The following is a 27207-nucleotide window of genomic DNA, read 5'->3' as shown; positions in this document are numbered from 1 at the left end:
TCAGAATCCGGTTGCATGGCTCAGTAGCAGTGACTGTGTGGTTTAAATGAGTGTCTGATATTGGATAATCCACTGCTAGTAGGTGATGGATAATGGTGGCTGAGCTGGAAGCATTGGGTCTCTCATAGGATAGGGTGCAAGCTGCAGCCAAAGATAGACTCCAGTGGCAGAAGATTTTTGCAGCCTTATGTCCACACTTGAGATGAGGACGACAGAGTAAATACTGCTTGTTGAATTCAGAACAAATATTGCCTGCATGTTGTTTGTCAAGCAAAGTTAGAAAGTGCTTTGCTAAAGTCTGAGGTTTCAAGGAGTGCCTGTTCAAATTGAGCAAACTGCACATGAAGTCAACTACTCAGGATCAGCAATGTTACGCTCTTTTGAACACATATCTGAATATGTAGTAAGCTATGTAGTAGTAAGCTATGTTAACTACCTACTACCTGTGGTATGTACTGTATTTACCTCTGAATTACTGTATTGACAATTGTTTATGTCATGCAGCTGTGCTATTTACAAAATGGATAGTGATAACTCATCTGAATTCTTACATCAAATCTGAACAATGTATTTGTTTGACCTCAGGAAAATAATCTCAGATAAACTTGAGAAAGGCTTGAGAATCGCTAACACTGGTAGAGAATGTTGAGTTCCTGATAATCTTGTAAATTGACCTTTAATCACTATGCATTCAGAATAGATCAAACAATCATAACTACATCACATTCAGGTTATCTAACTCCATACAGTCAGTCAGGCAAACTATACAGTATTTACACAGTAGTCTCTACTCAGTGCAATCACTACAGAAGTTAAAGTATTAAATGGTTTTATGAGTTCTGAGACTTGCATAAACATCTGCTCAGTAAGGATATATAATTCTGTCACTAAAAAAGTCTGTATATATAAAGATTACATAGGAAAGCTCTACTTATTATAACTCATATCCTTTGGTGAATGAGAAAAAAAAGTCAATGAGATTCATGAGGTATCCAAGGAATCCTGATGGTCCAGCATCATATACTAACATATTGCCTATAACTTTGGTTTGAACACAGCCAAACACATAACATTTTCCATCGTTTTACAGAAAATGTGCTTATAATAAGAAACATTACATGATTATGTGTGATAAAGTCATAAGCTTGTCGATGTATCAACAACAAAAAATGACTCACAACACCATGTTGTGGAATGATATAATACTTCAAAGGAAATTGCTATTTAATCAATAGAAGAGCAAACAAATGTGTATCTGTGTATAAGATATGTACATCTTTGCCCCATTTTTCAGCGGTTGCTGCTGTTGTTCAATCCACACCCAGAAAGTGACTGCAGCGGTTCTACACAAAGCCTTTAAAGCATTCGCACTTTCACAACTTTGGTTTTGTAACCATAGCACCATGTACATTTGAAGGAGGGTCCAGTGTGTTTTGAAGAACTCAGAGCCCTCAGACGTGAGTTCTGTCCTAGTCCTGGTCCTGGCTGGCTGTGGTGGTGGGCTCAGCGTCTGGGTAGACCAGGAAGCCTGAGAAGGTGGTGTAGCGTCCCTGGTTGCTGTAGACGGCATAGCGCTCATCCTGCTGGCTGTAGAGCCACACAGTGTCCCCTCTACGCAGCGGCAGCAGCAGACTCTGGCTCTGCATCTCCCTCCTTCTGGACATGTCCTCGTCGAACACCATGGCCTGCACCTCGCCGTGGCCCGTCATCAGCTTGACTGACACTGCCCTGTGCGGATGCTTCCCCACCGTGAAGGCAAAGTAGTAGGCCCCAGGGTAGCGGCAGGTGAAGCGGCCCGACGTCTTGTTGAAGTGCGCTCCAATGTTGACGTACTCCACGTCGAAGGTCAGAGGCTCCTTCTCTTGGTGCCCGCCACCATTCTCCCCCAGGACCGGGGATGTCCTGGCCACGGAAAAGGCAGAGCGAGGCTCTTCAGGGGCCTTAGCACTACCGCTCAAGCCATGCCTGTGGTCTCCAGGAGGAAGGCAGTTGGGGTTGGGGTAAGGCTGCCCTGGCAGGGATAGGTGGTTGTTGAGATAGCCAGGTGTTGGGATGTCGGGGTACACCAGGTAACCGGTGAAGGTAATGTAAGGGCCAGCTGTGCTGTAGAGAGCATGCTGAGGACTGTCCTGCAGCATCAGCCACACTGTGTCCATGGCCCTCAGGCTGATCATGACACTTTGACTCTGGACCTTCCGCCCTTTCTTTTTGTAGTCATCGTAGGCCATAGCCTGCACCTCCTGCCCATTCTTCACCAGTATGACAGATAGCATCTTCTTGGGATATTTCCCCACTGTGAAAGAGAAGTAATAAGCCCCAGGGATTCTGCAGCGGAAGTGGCCGGTGTCTGGGTTGAAGTCACTTCCTGCGTTGACCAGGAGCCTGTTGAAGGTCACAGCCTTCTGGGTGCCTCCTAGGATGCTATTGGTCCGTGTGGCCGAGAAGGAGGAGCGGAGGCCCATCGTCACAGGAGCTACATGGAGGGGTGTGACAGACCCCAGGAAGCTGAGTATGCCCAGTAAACAAGCCAGGTGCCAAGGACTGCTCCATGATGTCCGTTCAACTTGGAGAGATAAACAACAATGAGTAAAAATACTTTATTTTCCTTCAAAAACTATTTACAACAGTTATATTTATCAGCCAGTCTGGCTATTTTATTCTATTTTTGCTTCAACCAGCTGTTTCATTGTAACAATGTAGCTTTTTTGTTGTTGCTTGGAAACATCAAGCCACAGTTTTCTTCTTTGGCAGTCCACCTTATTAACTCCATACTTTTCGAGTTTTTGAAAAGATAGATTTTTTTGCTGATTGTAAAATGTTGTACCTTATACAGTCAAATTGGGCAAAATAGTTTATTCCTGCAGAGCATTTCACACTTTCACAATGTAAACCTTTTTTTATTTTTTATTATTCTGTTAAAAAAGGCAAGATTACAAGCTAAGATTGCGCATTGTGTGATGGGCTGGCTGAAATACTATATGAGTGGGTTAGGAAGTCTGGTTGAGCCCTGTCAGGATAGATCCTGCTCATTAAATCAGATGCCCTGTGGAAGCAACAGCTCCTCTAATTCAGCTGGTATTGTCTGTTCTCTATGTGCACTGAGAAAACGGACTAGATTAGACCCTGGTTCATATGTTCCTGTGTGTCTGGACAATGGAACATTTGGGATGGGGAACGATGTGGGGCAGGGCATCAAGGGTATTGTGGGTTAGGGACAATTTTTTTTGTTGTATAAAGCCTTTTGACATGGTGGACAATTGGCGGACGAAAGATCAGTGAGACCATGGGAGGGATATGTTGTGGGTCAATTGTGGGAATGAGGTTGTTTTCAGGACAACAAGCTTCAATACTTTATCATTATGTTATACATTTATATATTTTTGAATCTTGATTAGACTGTTATAAAAGGCACTGTGGAAATGTTGAAGCAAGTTGTCATTTCAGGGCCTAAGCAAATGTTTCAGCAGCTTCCTATTGTTACTTGATGTTCTGTCTGTGTTATTTCTAACCTGTTATTTCTAGCTCTGGTAGACGCATGGTTGAAAGGGTGGGGATCTCCCATCCCAGAATAGTTATGGCTTCACTGATGAATTATGCCTCTTTTCTGGAGCATTTGACATCCTCTAAGAAATGTCATTATTACTCATCAAATGGGATTGAGCTAACTGAGTATGAGAAAACAAACAGTATATCACTCAATGAACAATTCATTAATATATTTTAAAGTAGATTTTGCTTATGTAAAACATTTAATCACTTATTTTTATTTTATTACTAAAGCTCCAACAAATCCAGAGAGCCGACCCATATTCTGTACAGCTGCTCTTGCACTAAACGTATGGAAAACTTGCACCTAGTAAAGAAAATATACAGTACATTACCACCAGTAATTACAGTCTTATAACCTGAGGTTTTAAACCTGGTTACTTTCATATGTCTACCATTATTGCCTGTAATGTTCATTCATGATCACTGTAATGATACACTACATTACCAAAAGTATGTGGACAGCTGCTCGTCGAAAATCTCATTCCAAATTCATGGGCATTAATATTGAGTTGGCCCCCTCTTTGCTGCTACAACAGCCTCCACTCTTCTGGGAAGGCTTTCCACTAGATGTTGGAACATCGCTGTGGTGACTTGTTTCCATTCAGCCACAAGAGCATTAGTGAGGTAGGGCACTGATGTTAGGCGATTAGGCCTGACTCACAGTCGGCGTTCCAATTCATCCCAAAGGTGTTCAATGGGGTTGAGGTCAGGGCTCTGTGCAGGCCAGTCTAGTTCTTCCTCACCGATCTCGACAAACCATTTCTGTATGGACATTGCTTTGTGCACTGAGGCATTGGCATACTGAAACAGGAAAGGGCCTCCCCCAAACTGTTGCCACAAAGTTGGAAGCACAGAATCACCTAGAATGTCATTGTGTGCGTTAAGAATTCCCTTCACTGGAACTAAGGGGCCTAGACCGAACCATGAAAAACAGCCCAGACCATTATTCCTCTTTCACCAAACTTTACAGTTGGCACTATGCATTGGTGCAGGTAGCATTCTCCTGGCATCCGCTAAACCCAGATTTGTCCGTCGGACTGCCAGATGGTGAAGCGTGATTCATTACTCCAGAGAACGCGTTTTCACTGCTCCAGAGTCCAATGGCAGTGAGCTTTACACCACTCCAGCCAACGCTTGGCATTGCGCATTGTGATCTTAGGCTTCTGTGCGGCTGCCCGGCCATGGAAACCCATTTCATGAAGCCCCTGACGAACAGTTCTTGTGCTGACGTTGCTTCCAGAGGCAGTTTGGAACTCGGTAGTGAGTGTTCCAACAGCCCTACATGCTTCAGCACTCGGCAGTCCCATTCTGTGAGCTTGTGTGGCCTACCACTTCGTGGTTGAACCATTGTTGCTTCTACACGTTTCCACAATAACAGCACTTACAGTTGACCGGGGCAGCTCTGGGAGGGCAGAAATTTGACGAACTGACTTGTTGGAAAGTTGTCATCCTATGACGGTGCCACGTTGAAAGTCACTGAGCTCTTCAGTAAGGCCATTCTATTGCCAATGTTTGTCTATGGAGATTGCATGGCTGCATGCTCGATTTTATACACCTGTCAGCAACCAGTGTGGCTGAAATAGCCAAATTTACTAATTTGAAGGGATGTCCACATACTTTTGTATATACATTAGCACTGAAATCTGTGTGTTTCAATAAGTTGAACTCTGTGAAACCTATACTGAAAGAACGGAACAGTTGACAAGAGGCTTATCAACTGCCAAAATTCAAACTGAAAATGTAGATATTTATTTTTACTTCAAGAGAATATTCAAAAGTCAAACTATGTTCTATTTAGGGATGTGGAAACATTTCGCCCCAGAACATATTTTAAGATATGGCAATTACAAAGAAATCAGTGTCGAAATCAAACAAACAGTAAACTCTTACAAATTATTTGAATGAGGTCAGATTTAGTTTTGATTCTTACAGAAATACAGCAGCAACAATCCCATAGCTCTTACATCTCACAAAATCATAACTTCTGTATTGGAACCTTTATATATACAGTCTATGTAATTGACATGACAGCTAATGACAGAGAAATACAAACAATACAATACCTGTTCTCGTGTTCTGGTACAGAGTGTGCATGTCTGTAGTCAGCTGGTCACCTTCTCTCTCTCGTCAGCCTTTCCCCAAAGTACCTACCACTGTGCTGCTTAGCTAATGTCCACCCCCCTAGCCTCACCGTCAACCCATTGCGCAATGGTATATGTCCATTGGGATGAGTCAAGAGGTGGAGCTCCATGGGTCCCATTTTACACTGCTGAGCCCTGCATCCTGGTCTGGTAGTTTATCATTGAAGGGAGGAAATACACAGGTTTGTTTAGTCTCATAAGGGAACAGAACATCTAGTCCACATTGTGTTGAGTTTATCATCCTTAAAAACAACCATGATACTGGTTTTAGATTGTAGAGCACCACATGCTCAATAAAGTGAAAAAAATAAATAAAAGCATAGTCCTTTCAATTGGCACCCTCAGCAAGAAATGACTTACACTTTGAAATTGATCCAAAAGGGACAGGGTGCCTGAGTGATGGAGCCAAAGCCTACTATGTCTATTTCACAGCAACAGTAGGACTAACATGAAACAAAATTAATCACAGATGTTTTAACAAGCATCACTGACTTAATCTCATTCATGTCCATAACGGAAATGTTTCATTTATGTTGGCACACATGTTCTCTGAGCTTACTGATGGACAAATCTGAAGACATGTTTTCAATCGGCCAAAGCACTTGTCTACAATGGGAGTTTTTGATATTGTACTATATTTAGTCTTTGGACACATTGGGTTACTGTTTTTTATAATTTCATGTGAATATATGTTAAAATTATCAGATCTTAAAAATGTTTGCTATATAGATTGTCCAGACATATATATATATATATATATATATTAAAACAATATCTAAAGAAATCCACACACACCTATAGCATATGCAGTATAAGCAAGTTCAATGGAGACAGTCATTTTACAGCGTAATCTCTATTTTTCAGATCTTAATAATTGTCTGGACCAATATACAGTACCAGTCAAAAGTTTGGACACACCTCATTCAAGGGTTTTTCTTTATTTTTACTATTTTCTACATTGTAGATGTAACGTGTACGCTGGGAGTCAAAAAGCAAGTGCATGGGAGCCTGACGAGCCGGCTGAGGCATGGGAGCCTGACGAGCCGGCTGAGGCATGGGAGCCTGACGAGCCGGCTGAGGCATCCCCGGTTGCAGCGGCAATCGGACCCGACGTAACCAATATAATAAAAAATATCCCTGTTGCTTCCCTTTGAGGTGTTATTCTGTAACGTGTACGCTGGAAGTCGGAAAGCAAGCGCAGTTGGTGAGTTTAATAATTTATTTTATTTAACCTTTATTTAACTGGGCAAGTCAGTTACGTATAAACGGAACATTTAACAATATAACTAACACGAGTAAGGTATAGACATGAAACACATAACCAGAAACAATAACGCATGGGGGAAAAAAACAAAGCGTGTGACAGATATAGGGGAGGTAATCAGGAAGGTGATGGAGTCCAGGTGAGTGTCATGACGCGCAGGTGTGCATAACGATGGTGGCAGGTGTGTGTAATGATGAGACAACTGGCGACGTTGAGTGCGGGAGAGGGGAAGCGGGAGTAAACGTGACAGTAGTGAAGACATCAAACTATGAAATAACACATGGAATCATGTAGTAACCAAAAAAGTGTCAAACTAATTAAAATATATTTTATATTGTTCAAAGTAGCTACCCTTTGCCTTGATGACACCTTTGCACACTCTTGGCATTCTCTCAACCAGCTTCATGAGGAATGCTTTTCCAACAGCCTTGAAGGAGTTCACACATATGCTGAGCACTTGTTGGCTGCTTTCCTTCCCTTTGCGGTTCAACTCATCCCAAACATCTCAATTGGGTTGAGGTCAGGTGATTGTGGAGGCCAGGTCATCTGATCCAACACTCCATCACTCTCCTTCCTGGTCAAATAGCCTTTACACAGCCTGGAGGTGTTGGGTCATTGTCCTGTTGAAAAACAAATGATAGTCCCACTAAGCGCAAAACAGATGGTGTATCGCTGTAGAGTGCTGTGGTAGCCATGCTGGTTCGGTGTGCCTTGAATTCTAAATAAATCACTGACAATGTCACCAGCAAAGCACCCTAAAACCATCACACCTCCTCATCCATGCTTCACCATGGAAACCAGACATGCAGAGATAATCCGTTCACCTACTCTGCGTCTCACAAAGACATGGGGGTTGGAACCAAAAATCTCAAATTTGGACTCATCAGACCAAATTACAGATTTCCACTGGCCTAATGTCCATTGCTCATGTTTCTTGGCCCAAGCAAGTCTCTTCTTATTATTGGTGTCCTTTAGTAGTGGTTTCTTTGCAGCAATTCGTCCACGAAGGCCTGATTCACGCAGTCTCTAAACAGTTGATGTTGAGATGTGTCTGTTACTTGAACTCTGAAGCATTTATTTGGGCTGCAATTTCTGAGTCTGGTAACTCTAATGAACTTATCCTCTGCAGCAGAGGTAAGTCTGGGTCTTCCTTTCCTGTGGTGGTCCTCATGAGAGCCAGTTTCATCATAGCACTTGATGGTTTTTGCGACTGCACTAGAAGAAACTTTCAAAGTTATTAATTTTCTGTATTTAAGTAATGATGGACTGTCGTTTCTCTTTGCTTATTTGAGTTGTTCTTAACATAATATGGACTCGGTCCTTTACCAAATAGGTCTATCTTCTGTATACCACCCCTACCTTGTCACAACACAAATGATTGGCTCAAACACAATAAGAAGGAAAGAAATTCCACAAATTAACGTTCAACAAGGAACACCTGTTAATTGAAATGCATTCTAGGTGACTACCTCACGAAGCTGGTTGAGAGAATGCCAAGCGTGTGTAACGCTGTCATCAAGGCAAAGGGTGCCTACTTTGAAGAATTTCAAATATAAAACACATTTTGATTTGTTTAACACTTTTTTGGTTACAATATGAATCCATATGTGTTATTTCATAGTGTTGATGTCTTCACTATTATTCTACAATGTAGAAAATAGTAAAAATAAAGAAAAACCCTGGAATGAGTAGGTGTGTCAACTTTTGACTGGTACTGTATATAAAAACAATGTCTTAAGTATTCCACACACACTCCCACGCACTTCTAGAGTACATTATACAGCAGAAACATATCCAATGCAAGTCAATGCAGAGTGAGGCATGCTACTGTCACACCCTGATCTGTTTCACCTGTCTTTGTGCTTGTCTCCACCCCCCTCCAGGTGTTGCCCATCTTCCCCATTATCCCCAGTGTATTTATTCCTGTGTTCTCTGTTTGTGTTGCCCGTTCCCCCTTTGAAGAGGGGGAAGACCGTGGCAGCGTTCTAGTCTTTGGGGATCTCCGCTGATACGAAAGAGGTTGAATAGGCAAGTAGTAGGGGTTGCAACAATTTCAGTGGATAATTTTAGAAAGAGAGGGTCCAGATTGTCTAGCCCAGCTGATTTGTAGGGATCCAGATTTTTTTTTTTTTAGCTCTTTCAGAACATCAGCTGTCTGGATTTGGGTGAAGGAGAAGCAGGGGGGCTTGGGAAAGCTGCTGCAGGGGCTGCTGAGATGTTGGTAGCCAGGTGGAAAGCATGGCCAGCCGTATAAAAATGCTTATTGAAACTATCGTAGATTTATCGGTGGTGACAGTGTTTCCTATCCACAGTGCAGTGGGCAGCTGGGAGGAGGTGCTCTTATTCTCCATGGACTTTAGTGTCCCAAAACTTTCTGGAATTAAATTTCTGTTTGAGGCAAGGCATTTTTCTGTTTGAAAAAGCTAGCCTTAGCTTTCCTAACTGACTGAGTATATTGGTTCCTGACTTCCCTGAAAAGTTTCATATCGCGGTGGCTATTCAATGCTAATGCAGAACGCCACATGATGTTTTTGTGCTGGTCAATCAAGTCTGGGTTGAACCAAGGGCTATATCTGTTCTTAGTTCTAAATTATTTTAAATGGGGCATGCTTATTTAATATGGTGAGGAAAGTACTTTTGAAGAGCAACCAGGCATCCTCTGGGATGAGGTCAGCAAGCAGGCCTTCAGGATATGCACTATGCTTTACCATTACATTTACAGTAAGTGACATTTTGTAATGCAGGTAAATTCACAAAACATGTTCCAGCGTTCTTACTGTTCTATCCTCAGAATTGACAGAAGACCCTGTGGTGGTGGTGGAAATGGTGAGGGCCGGGAATGACATACGGCTGTCTTAAATAAAGCAGGCCATTGAGGAGAACGATGACACCTTCGACAATGTGGCATCCATCAGCCTACCAACAAAGCAGGCAATTGAGGAGAACGATGACACCTTCGACAATGTGGCATCCATCAGCCTACCAATAATAGCCCACCTTTTGAAAAGGCACCAGGTATCTATGAAACACATTTACCTGGTGCCTTTTAAGAGAAACAATGACCAGGTAAAACAACTGCGGGCCGAGTATGTTCAGGTACAGCACTATACTGTATACTGTATTACTGTTACTATTTGATGCACATGCTACTTCACAATATCATGTTGGAACTATACTGTAAAAATAACTGACCAAAATATATTTTTAGAGGGTGATGGTGCTTGATGCTGCTGTGAACCATCACAAGTATATCTTTGTTCATGAAGCGTGCTTCAACCTGGCCAAAAACTTGTGTCGTGGGCGGAACCTCATCAGTCAACGGGCGACCGTCCTAGTCCCTGGACAATGTGGGTTAAACATCTCTATGTGCGCAGCTATCTCTGAAGATGGTGTGGTAGGATGTAGGCCATTACTTGGATCCTACAATGCTGCACACCTCATTGTGTTTCTCAATTAAATTGAGCAGGCCATACAGTATGTCATTGTGTGGGACAATGTCAGGTTCCACCATGCAGAGGGGGTTGAGGCATGGTATTGGGCCGATCCCCGATTCGTGACCCCATACTCTACTTTCCTCAACCCTATTGAGGAATTTGTTTCAGCATGGAGGTGGAAGTGTGTACGATCACACTTCCACCCATCCCCATGAGCCACCCTCCTGGCCATAGGTGAGGCATGTGAAGACATCAATGCAGACCATCAATGCAGACCAATGTCAAGCTTGGATTCACCATGCCAAAAGGTTTTCCCCATGATTGCATGAACAATGAGGACATTCATTGTGATGTGGATAAGAATTTATGGCCAAATGCTTAAGACAGGCTTGATCCAAATTAATGGATTTATTTTCATTCGTTTCATTTAATTTCTTACATTTGATTACAGTCAGTACAGCTACGTTGCAATTATTTCGTAAAAATATTTTGCATGAATGATTGTAGAGGATGTTTTTATTGAGCACACCTTTGATTACACATTGGATAGATATTATGTAAATTATAGATTTTCTGTCAATTTTGTTCGATAATGTAAGTGTATTGCCTAATGTGAAAACTATGTAATTTACAGTACTGTAGCATATTATTTTCAGCACTTCTAAGGGTGATTTGAAACGCGTATCTTGCATTGTTTTCTATTGCATTAACTGGTAGTTAAAACAACTAAATTGAAAGATATCATTATGTTTTGGTGATTGTTTAATCTTCTCATTAAATTTCACAAACTTCTATTTTGAATCAATGGTTGTGTGGTGAGAGGTTTACAATCCAAAAGACTGCACAATGACAGGTTGTTAATGAAAAACTGGCTGTGTGACCAGTTTGGAGTTTAGTACTAAGATTTGTCAAAATGTACCACATACCTTTGAATGGAGTACCAAAGCGATTAAAAAAAAAAAATAATAATAAGATCTGATCATTTGAACAGGATTTGATTCATGAAATGTGGAAAAAAAACAGTAACCCCATGTGTCCAAAGACTAAATATAGTACAATACAGAAACTGTTTTATTTCACAAATGACAAAGAGTTGAATAATATACAGTGCATTTGGAAAGTTTTCAGAACCCTTGACTTTCTCCACATTGTTACATTACAGCATTATTCTAAAATGTATTAAACCTCCTGTTGTGTTTGTTTCATGTGAATTAATTCTGTGTTCCAGGTCTAAAATGACCACCCCATTATAGCTGATTATAAGTCCATAATATATTATCACATATTGTGTTAGATCTTTTCATCAACTTAAGTTCTTGTGAACATTACAAGTTATGAACTTCTATTTGCTATTTATGGCCTGTAGGCCTCATTGACCTGAGCTCATACAACTAGTTTTTGAGTTAAAAGCATATATGGATTATTTTGACTATAACAAATACTCAGATGAAACATATTGTGCTATTTATCACAGACTACTTTGTGTCAAAGTTTAATAAGGACTCTCCTCCTCGCCAGTGTCATGATCAAAGATATAATCAAGAGCCTCACATACAGTATATAGTTTGGTCATTGTGCTGCCACAGAATGAATTGTGAGCAAGGTCTTAAAAAAGCTTTATATACCGGGAACACCACAGGTGTACAAAAGTTAAATAAAACACCCAAAATGTAAAGAAAGTTATCAAAATGTATTTTGTGTGTTCAGATGCCCTGTGTGGGCAAAGTCATGGAACCTTATGACAATGAGATTTAATGAACTACATTTTTCAGAGAGAACTTGTAAATTGGTCCAATTTGACCGGAACACAACAGGACGGTTAAATAAGCAATTTTCCTCATAAATCTACACACAATACCTCAGACTGGAGTAAAGGTTCACCTTCAACAGGACAATGACCCAAAGTACACAGCCAAGACAACACAGGAGTGGCTTCCGGACAAGTCTCTGAATGTCCTTGAGTGGCCCAGCCAGAGCCCGGACTTGAACCTGATCTAACATCTCTGGAGAGACCTGAAAATAGCTGTGCAGTGACACTTCCCATCGAACCTGACAGCGCATGAGAGGATCTGCAGAGAAGAATGGGAGGAACTCCCCAAAATCAGGTGTGCCAAGCTTGTAGTGTCATACCCAAGAAGACTTGAGGCTGTAATCACTGCCAGAGTGTGCTTCAATAAAGTACTGAGTAAAGGATCTGAATATTTATGTAAATGCATTATAAAAATAAAAAAAATAATACATTTTCTAAAATTCTATAAACCTGTTTTTGCTTTGTCATTATGGTGTATTGTGTGTAAATTGATGAGGAAAAAAAAGATGTAATCAATTTTAGAATAAGGCAGTAACGTAACAAAATGTGGAAAAAGTCAAGGGGTCTGAATACTTTCTGAATGTACGGTATTTGGCATATTGGGGCTTAGAACAGGTCAAATAACAATACTATGCTTTTAAACAATTTAATTCTGAAATATTCCATTGTCAACTTTGATTGTCATTATCTATTACACTTCCAGTGTCAATCTTAACATTTCAATGTGGCCTGTCGATACTTGTAACTAAATTGAACAAAATATATAAACGCAACATGTAAAGTGTTGGTCCCATGTTTCATGAGCTGAAATAAAAGATCCCAGAAATGTTCCATACGCACAAAAAGCTTATTTCTCTCAAATGTTGTGCACAAATGTGTTTAAAATCTGTAATAAAGTCCTTTTGTGGGGAAAAACTCATTCTGATTGTACTAAATATAGTACAAGGATGTGAATGAGATGGGGATCTGTCCAATCAATCACTGTCACTTATCATACCCATTAACCATAATAAAATTACATTTTCCAATTTTCCAATAATCTTTAATGATCGTCTCATGGCGCAGAACTGCAGAACACCGGAAGACGTGTGTGCGCGCGCCTTTCGCTGTCAATGCAAACCAAAGAAAAGAAGCAAGAGAGCTACAGCAAAGATTTTTTATAACTAACCCAAGATAGACCACAGCCTGTCCAATCGGAACAAAGAGTCATAGTTGGCAGAACTAGCTGGGCGGTGGGCAGAGCCAAGGACAAACTAGTGAGATTCTATTGGCGCGTTCTCGTAAACGTTTGCGTGTTTCCGTTAGGGAACACACATGTATTGCACACATGTTTCCGCGTGTGCAATACCTACATTTTCCTTTGCAGTCCTTCTAAACAACGCGATTTAAAAAAAACTTTTCCAAAGAGTAAAATCTACTAAATGTAGTTCACTCTGTTCATAACAGAATTTAGTTTTAAGAACAGAAAACTGTATTGAGATCAAATGTTTCATCGGCCAAAATCCATCTCGTTCATCTTCTCCCACTGGACTTTCTCTCACTACCATATGTGAAAGTGAGTGGAAACGCCAAGCGGATGCTTCACATTTATACATCCGGTAATATATCTGTCTCATTGTTCTATCTGTGGTTACAGCTAAACCCCGCAATTAAGACAAGATGGCAGGACTGCCCCGCAGGATTATTAAGGTAATTATTCAGTGATTTTGACTGAATATTGTTGTTGTGTGTGACAGATTCATAAAACGAGCTAATGCTGAAAATGCTCTGTACTGTTAGCAAATTAGTTAGATTGCATTAGCTGCAAAGTTAGCTACTTCCGTTTCGTCCCTGTTCCATAACCGAATAAGTATCTACGGGTGGGTTAAATACGTCCACGCTTGTTAAAAATGGCGGATAAATTTGGTGTTTGTTTATTCGTTAATACACTATACACGGTGAATGTAACATATAGACAAAAAAGCGTTAGCAATCACTGTAACTAGCTAGCTAAAAGGTTAGCCAGCCACCCATTCCAAATAGGCTAGCTAACCGTAAATGTGTTGCAAGGAATAAACAATCAATTAAACAGCCTATTCTCTTAACTGTGCCACAATATAAACGGCTGAAATCTTTATTTTGGGCTAAATTGCTCATGAATAAAAAATATACTTTAACCTTTTATTAAAGGATCAATTTAGCAGGCTATTTACTAATCAAAACATGACCATTGTGGCAGATATTTTCCGCAAGGCCTGTGTTAGCTAACTAGCATAAGAAGTTATGGGCAGTGGGCAGGAGACACGGATAACTGCGTACATACTTGGGTGCCAGGGCATAAGCAGGATTTCAGTTTAACTGAGCTTCATTGAAATGGATAGTTCGATTCCACTTACCAGTCAACAATTTCTCTGATTAGAAAGCTAGGTAGTCATGACACACCCATTTTTTAAAAATTTGATTTCACCTTTATTTAACCAGGTAGGCAAGTTGAGAACAAGTTCTCATTTACAATTGCGACCTGGCCAAGATAAAGCAAAGCAGTTCGACACATACAACAACACATAGTTACACATGGAGTAAAACAAACATACAGTCAATAATACAGTAGAAAAATACGTCTATATACAATGTGAGCAAATGAGGTGAGATAAGGGAGGTAAATGCAAAAAAAGGCCATGGTGGCGAAGTAAATACAATATAGCAAGTAAAACACTGGAATGGTAGATTTGCAGTGGAAGAATGTGCAAAGTAGAAATAGAAATAATGGGGTGCAAAGGAGCTAAATAAATAAATACAGTAGGGGAAGAGGTAGTTGTTTGGGCTAAATTATAGATGGGCTATGTACAGGTGCAGTAATCTGTGAGCTGCTCTGACAGCTGGTGCTTAAAGCTAGTGAGGGAGATAAGTGTTTCCAGTTTCAGAGATTTTTGTAGTTCGTTCCAGTCATTGGCAGCAGAGAACTGGAAGGAGAGGCGGCCGAAGGAGGAATTGGTTTTGGGGGTGACCAGAGAGATATACCTGCTGGAGCGCGTGCTACAGGTGGGTGCTGCTATGGTGACCAGCGAGCTGAGATAAGGGGGGACTTTACCTAGCAGGGTCTTGTAGATGACCTGGAGCCAGTGGGTTTGGCGACGAGGATGAAGCGAGGGCCAGCCAACGAGAGCGTACAGGTCGCAGTGGTGGGTAGAAGGGCAATAGGCCAAGAATCAACAAATGTTTTTGTTTAGCTAGCAAAAATCTATTTAATCCATTTTAAATTCAGGCTGTAACAACAAAATTTTAACAGCGTGAACGTATTTAACCCACCCATAGATACTTATTCGGTTATGGAACAGGGAAGAAACGGAAGTAGCTAACTTTGCAGCTAGTGCAAATGCAATCTAACTAATTTGCTAACAGTACAGAGCATTTTCAGCATTAGCTCGTTTTATGAATCTGTCACACACAACAACAAGGATTATAATTATATTTCAGACATCGACTGTGCTGACACAAAATCAATAGAACATTTATTTTGACATACACTAAAGAAAGTGATGAGGCCTAGATACACCAGTATACTAGTACAGTGCCTTCAGAAAGTATTCATACCCCTTGACTTATTGCACATTTTGTTGTTACAGCCTGAATTTAAAATGGATTAAATAGATTTTTGTTCCGTCACCCATCTACACTATTGCTGGGCGATATGGCCTAAAAACCATATGTCGGTAAAATATTTTAAATCTATATATATATATACACACACACACACAGTGTTTTTTTATTTTACCTTTATTTAACTAGGCAAGTCAGTTAACCTTTCTAGGACACACGTTCCGCTAGTGGAACCCCACCACAACATTCCGCTGAAAAGGCAGCGCGGGAAATTAAAAAATATTTTTTTGAAATATGTAACTTTCACAAGTCCAATACAGCAAATGAAAGATAAACATCTTTCAAGTCCAAAAAAAACACAGCCATTTTCCCAGCCAAAGATAGGAGTTGCAGAAATAGAGATACAATTAATCACTAACCTTTGATGATCTTCATCAGATGACACTCATAGGACAGCATGTTACACAATACATTTATGTTTTGTTCGATAATGTGCATATTTATATCCAAAAATCTCAGTTTACATTGGCGCCATGTTCAGAAATGCCTCCAAAATATCCAGAGAAATTGCAGAGAGCCACATCAAATAACAGAAATACTTATCATACACTTTGATGAAAGATACATGTTTTACATAGAATTAAAGATACACTTGTTCTTAATGCAACCGCTGTGTCAGATTTCAAAAAAACTTTATGGAAAAAGCACACCATGCAATAATCTGAGATGGCGCTCAGATATAAAAAACATTTCTCCGCCATGTTGGAGTCAACAGAAATACGAAATTACATCATAAATATTCCCTTACCTTTGATTATCTTCATCAGAATGCACTCCCAGGAATCCTAGTTCCACAATAAATTGTTGTTTTGTTCGATAATGTCAATTATTTATGTCCAAGTAGCTACTTTTGCTAGCACGTTTAGTACACATGTCCAAACGCTCGCGCAGATCCAGGCGAACTCGGACGAAAACTTAAAAAAGTTATATTACAGGTCGAATAAACTGGTCAAACTAAGTAGAGAATCAATCTTCAGGATGTTGTTATCATAAATATCCAATAACGTTCCAACCGGAGAATTCGTTTGTGTCTCTAGAAGTAATGGAACGCAAGACAATATCATTTGGAATGCGCATGACCAGGAACTGGCAATCTGCCAGACCACTGACTGAAACAGCTCCCATCCGGCCCCACATCACAGTAGACACTTCATTCAACGTTCTACAGACTGTTGGCATCTAGTGGAAGGCGTAGGAAGTGCAAACAGATCCATATTCCACTGGGTTTTCAATAAGCGATGAGTTGAAAATCCACCAGCCTCAGAATTTCCACTTCCTGTTTGGAGGTTTGCCTGCCATATGAGTTCTGTTATACTCACGGACATAATTCAAACAGTTTTAGAAACTTCAGAGTGTTTTCTATCCAATAGTAATAATAATATGCATATATTAGCATCTGGGACAGAGTAGGAGGTAGTTCACTCTGGGCACGCTATTCATCCAAAGTGAAAATGCTGCCCCCTATCCCTAAAAAGTTAAGAACAAGTTCTTATTTACAATAACGGCCTAGGAACAGTGGGTTAACCTTTTCTCAATAGGGGGTGCTGTTTTCACTTTGTAAAAATTTAGTTCCCAAATTAAACTGCCTCGTACTCAATTCTTGCTCGTACAATATGCATATTATTATTACTATTGGATAGAAAACACTCTCTAGTTTCTAAAACCGTTTGAATTATATCTGTGAGTAAAACAGAACTTAAGTTGGAGCAAACTTCCTGTGAGGAAGTGAGAAATCTGAAATCAGGCAGGCTGTTCTGGGGTCAGTTTATTAATTTGCATGTCTTCTATTGGTCGACATGCACTGCATACGCCTTCCCCTAGATGTCAGCAAATAGTGAGAATTGGAATGGAGTTGCTAGGCAGATCTGAGGCCATATAAAGGGTCTTGGAACGTGGGGTGCTCTCAGACCTCAGAGCTCTCAGACAGACCTCAGGATGGCGTTCTGGAAAGCTCTCGTTATAGGCCTTAGATAAGACAGACCTCAGGATGGCGTTCTGGAAAGCTCTCGTTATAGGCCTTAGATATATCCGGCTCTGATTTTATTCGATATAGGTGTTAAGAACGTCATAATGTAGTTATTTTAAACCGAGTTATATCATTTTATATCAGTATATTGCGATTTTCGGAATTTTCTTAGTGCTGCGTTATAGTGAGTTGGGCACGTCTTCGCCACATGGCTAATGTTTACTGCTAATTCCAAAGTTGAAGGCGACAATCTACAACCGAGCAACGATTCTTTTGGACAAAGGACAACTTGCCCAAGATTCTGATGAAAGCTTATCAAAAAGTAAGAACTATTTATGATGTTAATTCGTTGTTCTGTTGAAAAATGTAAAACTCCTATTCCGCCATTAATTTCGGTGCGGTCTCGCTTTAACGCACGCTGTATGTCGTAGTAACGTTAATTTTAAAAATCTAACACAGCGGTTGCATTAAGAACTAATGTATCTTTCATTTGCTGTCCAACCTGTATTTTTTAGTCAAGTTTATGATTAGTTACTGATTAGATTAGGTGCCTCTCCCAAGATTTCTCCCGACATTTTGTTGGCAGCTTGGCTACTATTCTCATTGTATAACCACGATTTGTGCCGCTAAATATGCACATTTTCGAACAAACTCTATATGTATTGTGTAATATGATGTTATAGGACTGTCATCTGAAGAAGTTTGAGAAGGTTAGTGAAAAAATTTATATCTTTTGCTGGTTTATTCGTTATCGCTATTGTTGGCTTGAATCAATGCTGTTGTGTGGTTGGCTATTGTAGTAAGCTAATATAATGCTATATTGTGTTTTCGCTGTAAAACACTTAAAAAATCTGAAATATTGGCTGGATTCACAAGATCTTTGTCTTTCATTTGCTGTACGCTGTGTATTTTTCATAAATGTTTTATGATGAGTATTTAGGTAATTCACGTTGATCTCTGTAGTTATTCTAGTTGCTTTGGTGAGTTGTGATGGTGGCTGCAATGTAAAACTATGATTTATACCTGAAATATGCACATTTTTCTAACAAAACATATGCTATACAATAAATATGTTATCAGACTGTCATCTGATGAAGTTGTTTCTTGGTTAGTGACTATATCTTTATTTGATCGAAATTGTGATAGCTACCTATGCAGGAAAAAAATGGTGGGAAAAAAAAGTTGTGTCTTTTGCTATCGTGGTTAGCTAATAGAAATACATATTGTGTCTTCCCTGTAAAACATTTTAAAAATCAGAAATGATGGCTGGATTCACAAGATGTGTATCTTTCATCTGGTGTCTTGGACTTGTGATTTAATGATATTTAGATGCTAGTATTTACTTGTGACGCTATGCTAGGCTATGCTAGTCAGCTTTTTTACTGATGGGGGTGTTCCGGGATTGTGATGAAGTAGAAGTTAACTGCCTTATTCAGGGGCAGAACAACAGATTTTTACCATGTCAGCTCGGGGATTCGATATAGCAACCTTTCGATTACTGACCCAACGCTCTAACCACTAGGCTACCTGCCGTACCAGTCAAAAGTTTGGACACCTACTCATTCCAGGGTTTGTCTTTATTTTTACTATTTCCTACATTGTAGAATAATAGTGAAGATATCAAAACTATGAAATAACACATATGTAATGATGTAGTAACCAAAAAAGTGTTAAACAAATCAAAATATATTTATATTTGAGATTCTTCAAAGTAGCCATGAAACAGACTTTCTTAGTCAAATTTGCATGCTTCCAAGAAAAGTTGCTACTAGTTGGCCTCTATCCTACGGTTCTTTTCAACATTTCAATCTTGATCCCCTCCCACAAAAACAATGTCCCCCACACAGGGAATGTTGAGCTGTTGTTCCCATTCCCAAGTTCATGTCCTGTGCCATTGCGAGTTGTCATTGAATCAGTGCTGTTATGCTAACAGAGAGAAGGACAATCACGCAGTGGTGGCGGGTGGTGTGTGAGTAAGGGAGGGAACACACATGATGGTTACATTGGTTTGATGTGGTGGGAAAAGGAGAAGTTCTGGGAACTGTTCCCAGTGAGCTTGGCCCCCTGAGCCCCTATGAGCGTGTGACTGGTCCTGGAGCCACTCGCTTGTCTGTGTTTGGACTGTGTTTTTGTCTATGGGTTATCTGAAACATTTCAGGAATCTCGCTCCGAGTTGCATTTGGGGAAATAAAAAACAGCAGCAGGAACAGTGGCTGCTGCTGGGCAACTATTTTTTTCCCCCTCTATTAGTTGTCTGTCTGTCAAAGCTGCCTGTAGATAGATCTAGGCTAACACAGTTGATTTATTAAGCTACATTGCTCTGTTGACCTGGGATGTCATTCAGCCTGACCTGTAGCATCATCATCGTAGAGGGAGGCTATTTATTGTCTGAAGAGTGCTCAAGATTGTGTTAGGATTATCCACTTGAATTAAGTATAAAGTCATGAAAGGAAAATTTCTAAAGATTGGTATTGGTGTCTTAGGCTTCCATTTAGGCTGTTGGAAAAATAGATAGGCGAGTGAAGAGGAATAGGCCTAGACCTGTAAAAGTCCATTGTTATTGCTGCACCTGCAGTATTCCTTCAGTGGCTCCTTGTTGTACACCTCTCTGGCTCAGGTGTGTAACCCAGTCAGCCTCATGCATACCATAAGGATGTATCAGATTCATTTTGCTCCATCACATTGAGATGGGTGTGAGTTTCAACAGGTCACAGCCCTGAGTCCGGGACATTTGGCTGCCACGATGAGCTAGTCAGCCTATAGTCTGATGACGTACTCTTGCTGCTGCAGTGGTTGATGGGAAAGTTAACCCTAGTTGTCACCTGGGTCGTATTCCTTAGGACACGCTACAGAAAAAAAAAAATTGGAGCCAGTTTTGTAACGGAAAACCCAAATAAGCATTTTTTGGGGGGAACAAATACAGGTAGTCATCCCCTGTTTCAGTCAGTTTTCTTCTGTATTGGTGCTTAATAATAATAATAATAAATATGACTGTGTCATCTCCAAAAGCCCTTAGCACATTGCAGAGAATGGGAGAAATCTGACTCGGCTGCCTGATATTCTGCTTTAGGTGCTATTGCAGCCGGCTACAGAGGTGTGTGTGTGCTTAAGTGATATACTGTATACCGGGGTATTTTGTGGGTGTGTGCTATGCCACTGAATAAGTTAAGTAGAACTAAAAGAAATCTAAGATGTCAAATAAATTATATCCAGCCCCGTGCTCCTGCTACATGCAGTTGGTTTGCTAAGTGGCTAGATTTCAAGATCTTGGTTACAGCAGAGACATTCAATCCCCTCCTGGATCAAGATCCCTGTTGCCTAAATTGTTTTGTGTGTAAAATAAATGAATAAAAAATGGTTTATTTTGTATATTTTTATAGCGCCCCTTGTGTGCACTACCGGTAATACCGGTATGGTACAGAAACGGTATGACAATTTGGATACCGCCCAACCCGTGTGTGTGATAGAGAGAGAAAGGAGAAGACCACAATGCACCTCTTGGCAACAGGTCTCCTTTGTAAGCGATTAGGCTAAGTGTAGTGAGTCACTGGTTGCTGCCAAGTTGGAGGCGTGGCCCAGGACAGGTTGCTTGTGTTTTTCCCATCCATTTGATGGAGAATTGTTAGGCTAGATGTTTTCGGCTGTAGGCGATGTCTTTGAAAGATTGATCAGTACTAACGCTGATAAAAAGGATAAATCTAAAATGTGCCATTTTTCTTCTATTGTTAGGGTTGAGCTAGCAAGGGAACATAAACTTGTCTGCTGAACCATGGTTACCACCACTAGATTGATAGATTCCAAATGGGAAAGCACAGAATGAACATTGTGGCAGGTAGCCTACATGCTAAGACAACTCCAGTACGCTTCCTAGAAAAGGAAACCTTTGAAATATTGAAAGTAAGCTGCTATGTGAAAGTGAGGTATGTCACAGTTAACAGCATGCTTTTCAAGAGCTACTAGAGGGGTCAGGGCAGGCTCTAGTCCATGTGTCAGGAATGACATGGGACAATCTGTCCTCTTGGAGGACGTGTAAAGGACAGTGAATGTCCCGTTCGTCAACTGATCGCTCAGTGCGCTGTTGACGTCTGGCTGCCGACATTCTCGTACGGCCGGCACTCTGTTCAGTGGTGCTAATTACTCTCGGCAGGCAAACATTATTGGTGTGTCCGAGACTTTAGGCTGCTTTTCACATAGGCTAGGCCTATCTTAAGTTCTCTGTTCTAGTCTAGACAAATACTCCAAAATCACACAATGACAAAGGTGCATAAAGATGGAAGAATTCAGATATGATGTCATTGTTTTTAGCACTGCCCACAGTGTTCTTAAACTACGGTGCGCGACATGGTTCAATGTGCCAGTAAATTAACTTTTTCTTTTTTTTTTTAAATTGCTGCAGTCTTGGAGCTAGAATTTGGATCATGTATACTATGCTAATGCTTATAATAAAACTAATGGAAGAGCAGTGTACAAAAGGTGAACTTAGCAAACAAGGCATTTGTTCCAAGAATATGGGGGCCGCCATCTTTATGCATCTTTGCCATTGTCCCTGGCTACGTCCCGATTCCCTACCATTCTCCCTGTCATGGATTTCCAACCATTGGACTGGTATAAGAATAATAATATATGCCATTTCTCAGTTGCTTTTATCCTAAGCGATTTACAGTCGTGCATATATTTTGCATACGTGTAGTCCCGGGTATCAAACTCACTATTCTGGCGTTGCAAGTGCCATGCTCTACCAACTGAGCTACAGAGGACATTGGCTGGAGGGAGTTTCCTCATTAGAAGGGAGTATGCAATTACAAACTTTGGGAGAAGGGTGGAGAATCAGAACGCAGCCACTGTACCTTTCCTCACTGTGATTGTGTGTCTGTATTTGCATAGAGGTATACCCTGTTTCTATGTCTGTCGTTTGTTTGTCAGGAGACTCAGCGCTTGATGGCTGAGCCTGTCCCAGGCATTAAGGCGGAGCCTGACGAAGGGAACGCCCGCTACTTCCATGTCGTCATCGCCGGGCCCCAGGACTCACCCTTCGAAGGCGGCACGTTTAAACTTGAACTCTTTCTCCCCGAGGAATACCCCATGGCAGCTCCAAAAGTACGCTTTATGACCAAAATATACCACCCCAACGTAGACAAGCTGGGAAGAATATGTCTAGACATCTTGAAAGGTAAGAAACGCTTGACTCTTTGTTTTGCACCAACATGGTAGCCCGGCATCCAAAGTGATTTTGCTACGTTTCACCGTTGTTTCAGTTCATGTTAAGTTAGTTAATGGGGAGCATTTCAACATGGCAAGTTTTGGAAAAAATTGTTTATTTGTCAGTACAACGTGGCTGCTTGAAAACGAAGATTTTGGCCTAGATTGTTAGCAATAATGGAGCAAATTATGTCAGTATTGAAAATATTGAGTAGGTAGATGGTGCAGCTGATACAGGGTCAGATATTCCTTTCATACCCCTAAACATTTCTGTCAATTTTGCTGCAGACTAAGTGACCCTCATTAACCATTCAACAAACAGTAAATAAAAATATATTTAACAGTAAAATGAGGTGGCCAACAGAGAAAACTATCAGAGATTTGTATATAATGACGAGATGCTTTAGGCCCAAAATAATCCCATAGAATAGCATTGGACTTATTTTAGACAGATTTTGCGAGAGTGAAACCTCTCACTTCGACTCTTCCTCTCTGATACTAACGTTATTTATGCATACAAGGACCTGACATTTTTCATGAAGAGCTTAATGGAAACATGCAACGTTAGCAAGCCAATCGTCTTACAGTCAAAAGGCTATAGCCTATTATTGAACATGCAACTGTAATGAAGCAGCTAATAAAATGTAATTCTCAAACATTTGGCTAAATGTAATTTGTGGAAAACACAGTTCTAAACAGAGCACCTAATGTGAGCAGTTCCATATGTGACAGAGATGAACAGCTCTGTTAGAAACTTAGAAAGAGGGGGACTCTAATAGCAACTACTATGATGGGTTGCAAATATGACTAGGATTGTGCCTTTGGCTTCTGGACAATGAAAGAAAGTTGATATGAAAACCAATAGAACTGGAGAGAAGGGCTGGGTAATGGCAGTCTTTATAAAATAATTCACTTCTATGGATGGATTTTGAAAAGGCTACTTTGAAGCAAGGTAAGACATTATTTGAAGTGAAGTAAAACATTCAGGTTCCAAACAATTTTAAAGTGGTGGGTGACCCGCTGATAGTAAATGGTAGGCAGGCAAAAGCATATGCATCCGAATGGGATGGGAGAAATAAAAATGGCTCCTTTTTTTAAATAGTGGCAACCAACGTTATCTGATTCTAGGTCTGACATTTAGGGACGTCTACCTTTCTGGAAATATCACAATATATTTGCTATTGGGGGGGGGGGGGGGTCGATAGTTAAATATCAGGATATTATTTCCCTTCATAGCTTGTTCTCCATCTTCTTTTGAAATAGGGAGCCAATTTGTTTTCAGCACTTTTTTATTTCTATGACTGATAAAAATGTGTTCTCATGGCTCCCTCTGCAGCAGACATCTGAAACATGGAACATCAGTTCCAAAGTACCATGATAATATTGTATCCTGAGGTCCCTGGCAATTCCCAGCCCTAATATTTGACCTGTTTTATCATCAAAAGTATTTATGTACAATCCAGGTGACTGATAACAGATACTGGGGATATGAGACCGCATTAACTTGTCTGTCACATTGCTGCAACTGCTCTGTTTCTCTGTCATGCACGTCAGTAAGTTCAGGCTTGTTAGTGGGACAGGCCTGGGCATTGTTTCCTGCCATATCCCCACTGCGTTAGAATCATGTTTGGCCTGCGAGCACTATGAGGGATTTGCCTTTTTAGTCTCGCTCAAAATATCAAGAGCCTCTCCGATTACACTTTTGACCTCTCACTCAAGCCGCATCTCCCCATTGCTGCGACATGCCACTAACTGCCTATCCACATCACTCAAACTAGAAACATTGCTCAAACCTCTCTCCTGCCTCCCTCGCTCCCCCTTTTTCCTCCTTCCTTCATCCCTCACTTTCTCCCCCGTTCCCTCACTTTCTCCCCCTCGTTTGTCCTTTTTTTTCTCATCAAATCTCTTCACAGATAAATGGTCTCCAGCCTTGCAGATCCGTACTGTCCTGCTATCAATCCAGGCATTACTAAGTGCTCCCAACCCTGATGATCCTCTAGCGAATGATGTTGCGGAGCAGTGGAAGTCCAATGAAGCTCAAGCCATAGAGACGGGTAAGTCTAGATGAAGCCCGGCTCTGAGGGGAGAGTGTAAGAACACTCATGACCTGCAAAACGACTAACTAAATTCTAAAGCTGACCCTTACCATTACCTAATTTTAACCAGTTCTGAAATTAAATATAGTTTTACAGGTCAGGAGTATCTGTATAGCCTTTTCCGGCTCTGAGCAGTGCACTCCTACCCCCTCACTACCCCCACTTGCCTGTGTCATGTTCGTTATGGCATGCAATGGAAACGTTACAATGTTTCGCAACAGAAAGGGAAAATTAAACTTTTCTTTTTAGACAAGTCCAGGTAATCCTCCCCGTTTCAGTCCGTTTTATTGTGTGGTGCCTAATGAACACAACCTTGTTAAAATTGTACTTCAGTCTCTAAATGTAGGCTACCATTCAGCCAATCCTTTGATAAACATTTAACTGTTATATTATAGCTTTTTCACTCTGTAGCCAATCATGCAAAGCAAGTACAAATGTGACAAAGTTAACTTGAAGCCTCAAGGATTCTACCGGAAGACTAATAATGAACTAACTCTCAGTCACCAAAGCATGTCGTTTTTTAGAACAGCCTATAATGGACCTAGTCTTGCTTTCTGACCTCATCTCTCTTCCTTATTTTGTGTTGCAGCCCGGACATGGACCAGGCTTTACGCTCAAAACAACATAGAAGTGTAGAAAACGTAAAACAAGCGGAAAGAAACTGAGCGGGAAGTCAGTGTGAGAACACACTCCTTATTTCTGCCAAGACCTCTTCTTCCTACTTCATTTGCATTTAAAGGACACCGTCTTGGAGAAAAAAAAGGTATTATTATAATAAAATAAACATTTAAGGAATATATTAAAAAAGAGGAAAAAGACAAGTAAATTGGTGATTTTAAATGCACATAAGAGAAAAAATACTTAACTGGTGGTCTTTGTCCTAACTCACTACTGTTCAGATGCATGGGCAGCCAGGGTTGAGATCTAACTCACCACCTGGCTTTCTTTTTCCATTGATTTGGGAGGAAACCGCCAACCTCTGCTTTTAACTAGCTTCGTAAAGAAAATTTTAAAAAACGAAGTGTTTGTCTGTCCCATGTTTTTTTCGGAGGGGGTGGGTTTGAGGGAGACAGTGGGGGTTCTTGTCCAAGATGGCCAAACTTTTCTTTTAACTTTGTTTTCTCTTGTTTTCGCTGGTTGTTTATTGAAATCCGCTGATTAGCCCCGTGTAGTAGACACACCCTTTGATACAGGCTATTGTTGGACTCATTACCCTGTTGAAGGCCAAGCCGCAAAAAAAAAAATCAACATAGCGCCTGCTAAACCACTTTAACATGAAATACAAAGTAATGATATAACGACTAAACAATGATTCTGAGCCTGCCACCATCATCACGTTTAACTGTTGCAACCGCTGTCCGTGTAGAGACCCTAACGTAGGCTTGTGGCGGTGGGTGGCGGAGGGAGGGCAGTAGGGAGTCGGACAGGAATTCCATAACTTTCTTCTGTTTTAGGAATATATTGTTTGTCTCGTCTCTCCTTTTATTTGATATGGATGTTTTCCTGACATCGCTTTACTACTACAAATGACCCTCGGGCTACATGGCTCTTTTAGCTTCTTGTTCTTCCTGTTTGTCACAATCTAATGCTACAAGACACAACGGTTTACTTCCTTCCCCATGGCATTAATTTCAGAAAAGTGTAATGAGTTGTAAGTTCTGCAGTGTGTGTGTGTGTTAGGGGGAATTTTGCTCAAGGAGGTTGGGGGGAGGTAAGAGTAGGTGGTTAGGGGTAATGGGGGAATCGCAGGAACAAACTCCAAGAGATCAATGAAGGCTTTTGTCTCAACTGTCAATATTGGTATTTTGTTTGAAAAGTCTGTATTCAATTCACTGTTTGTAAATTCATTATTTCTATTGAACTGGGGGGGGGGGGGGGGGGGGGTCACGTTTTCCTGTTCTCCAAATGGTATGAAAACAGTCCACCTGCATTTTTTTTCTGTAAATAAAATCTGTTGATTTAATAAGAAAATGTGTGCCTTTGTTTTTTGAGGAAGTAAGGATGGCAGGCTAGGACTTACAGTATATCCTCAATTCTGTTGTTGAATTGAATATATTGAACTCAACTAGAGGTCGACCGATTAATCTGAATGGCTGATTAATTAGGGCC

The 27207-nt window shown here is 40.7% G+C and overlaps 2 protein-coding genes and 1 long non-coding RNA gene across 3 annotated transcripts; 2 read left to right on the top strand and 1 right to left on the bottom strand.

Annotated features, from left to right (window-relative positions):
* Window positions 1–675: 675 nt before the first annotated feature.
* LOC120066406 (complement C1q tumor necrosis factor-related protein 4-like) lies at window positions 676–5711 on the bottom strand. The gene is made up of 2 exons (XM_039017753.1): window positions 5613–5711; window positions 676–2563 (listed from the first exon to the last, which is right to left on the bottom strand). The coding sequence occupies exons 1-2, from the start codon at window positions 5641–5643 to the stop codon at window positions 1470–1472; spliced, it is 1125 nt and encodes a 374-aa protein (XP_038873681.1). The 5' UTR covers window positions 5644–5711; the 3' UTR covers window positions 676–1469.
* A 3810-nt stretch (window positions 5712–9521) lies between these two features.
* On the top strand, window positions 9522–11182 carry LOC120066752. The gene is made up of 2 exons (XR_005478793.1): window positions 9522–10050; window positions 10163–11182. It is a non-coding gene; the product is annotated as an uncharacterized LOC120066752 (long non-coding RNA).
* A 2618-nt stretch (window positions 11183–13800) lies between these two features.
* LOC120066405 (ubiquitin-conjugating enzyme E2 N) lies at window positions 13801–26371 on the top strand. The gene is made up of 4 exons (XM_039017752.1): window positions 13801–13887; window positions 22727–22973; window positions 24916–25056; window positions 25688–26371. Exons 1-4 carry the CDS (start codon window positions 13858–13860, stop codon window positions 25732–25734), a joined length of 465 nt encoding a protein of 154 aa, XP_038873680.1. The 5' UTR covers window positions 13801–13857; the 3' UTR covers window positions 25735–26371.
* Window positions 26372–27207: the final 836 nt, after the last annotated feature.

This window comes from Salvelinus namaycush, chromosome 21 (assembly GCF_016432855.1).
Source record: "Salvelinus namaycush isolate Seneca chromosome 21, SaNama_1.0, whole genome shotgun sequence".
Classification (NCBI taxonomy): domain Eukaryota; kingdom Metazoa; phylum Chordata; class Actinopteri; order Salmoniformes; family Salmonidae; genus Salvelinus; species Salvelinus namaycush.
Note: the sequence above shows the minus strand (reverse complement) of the source record. Positions and strands in the feature narration are given on the sequence as shown.

Coding starts and splice junctions, on each gene's coding strand:
- LOC120066405 (XM_039017752.1), top strand. CDS start 13,858: ATGGCAGGACTGCCCCGCAGGATTATTAAG. Junction 13,888..22,726: donor TGCCCCGCAGGATTATTAAG/GTAATTATTCAG, acceptor TTTGTTTGTCAG/GAGACTCAGCGCTTGATGGC. Junction 22,974..24,915: donor ATGTCTAGACATCTTGAAAG/GTAAGAAACGCT, acceptor ATCTCTTCACAG/ATAAATGGTCTCCAGCCTTG.
- LOC120066406 (XM_039017753.1), bottom strand. CDS start 5,643: ATGCACACTCTGTACCAGAACACGAGAACAG. Junction 2,564..5,612: donor GTACCAGAACACGAGAACAG/GTATTGTATTGT, acceptor TATCTCTCCAAG/TTGAACGGACATCATGGAGC.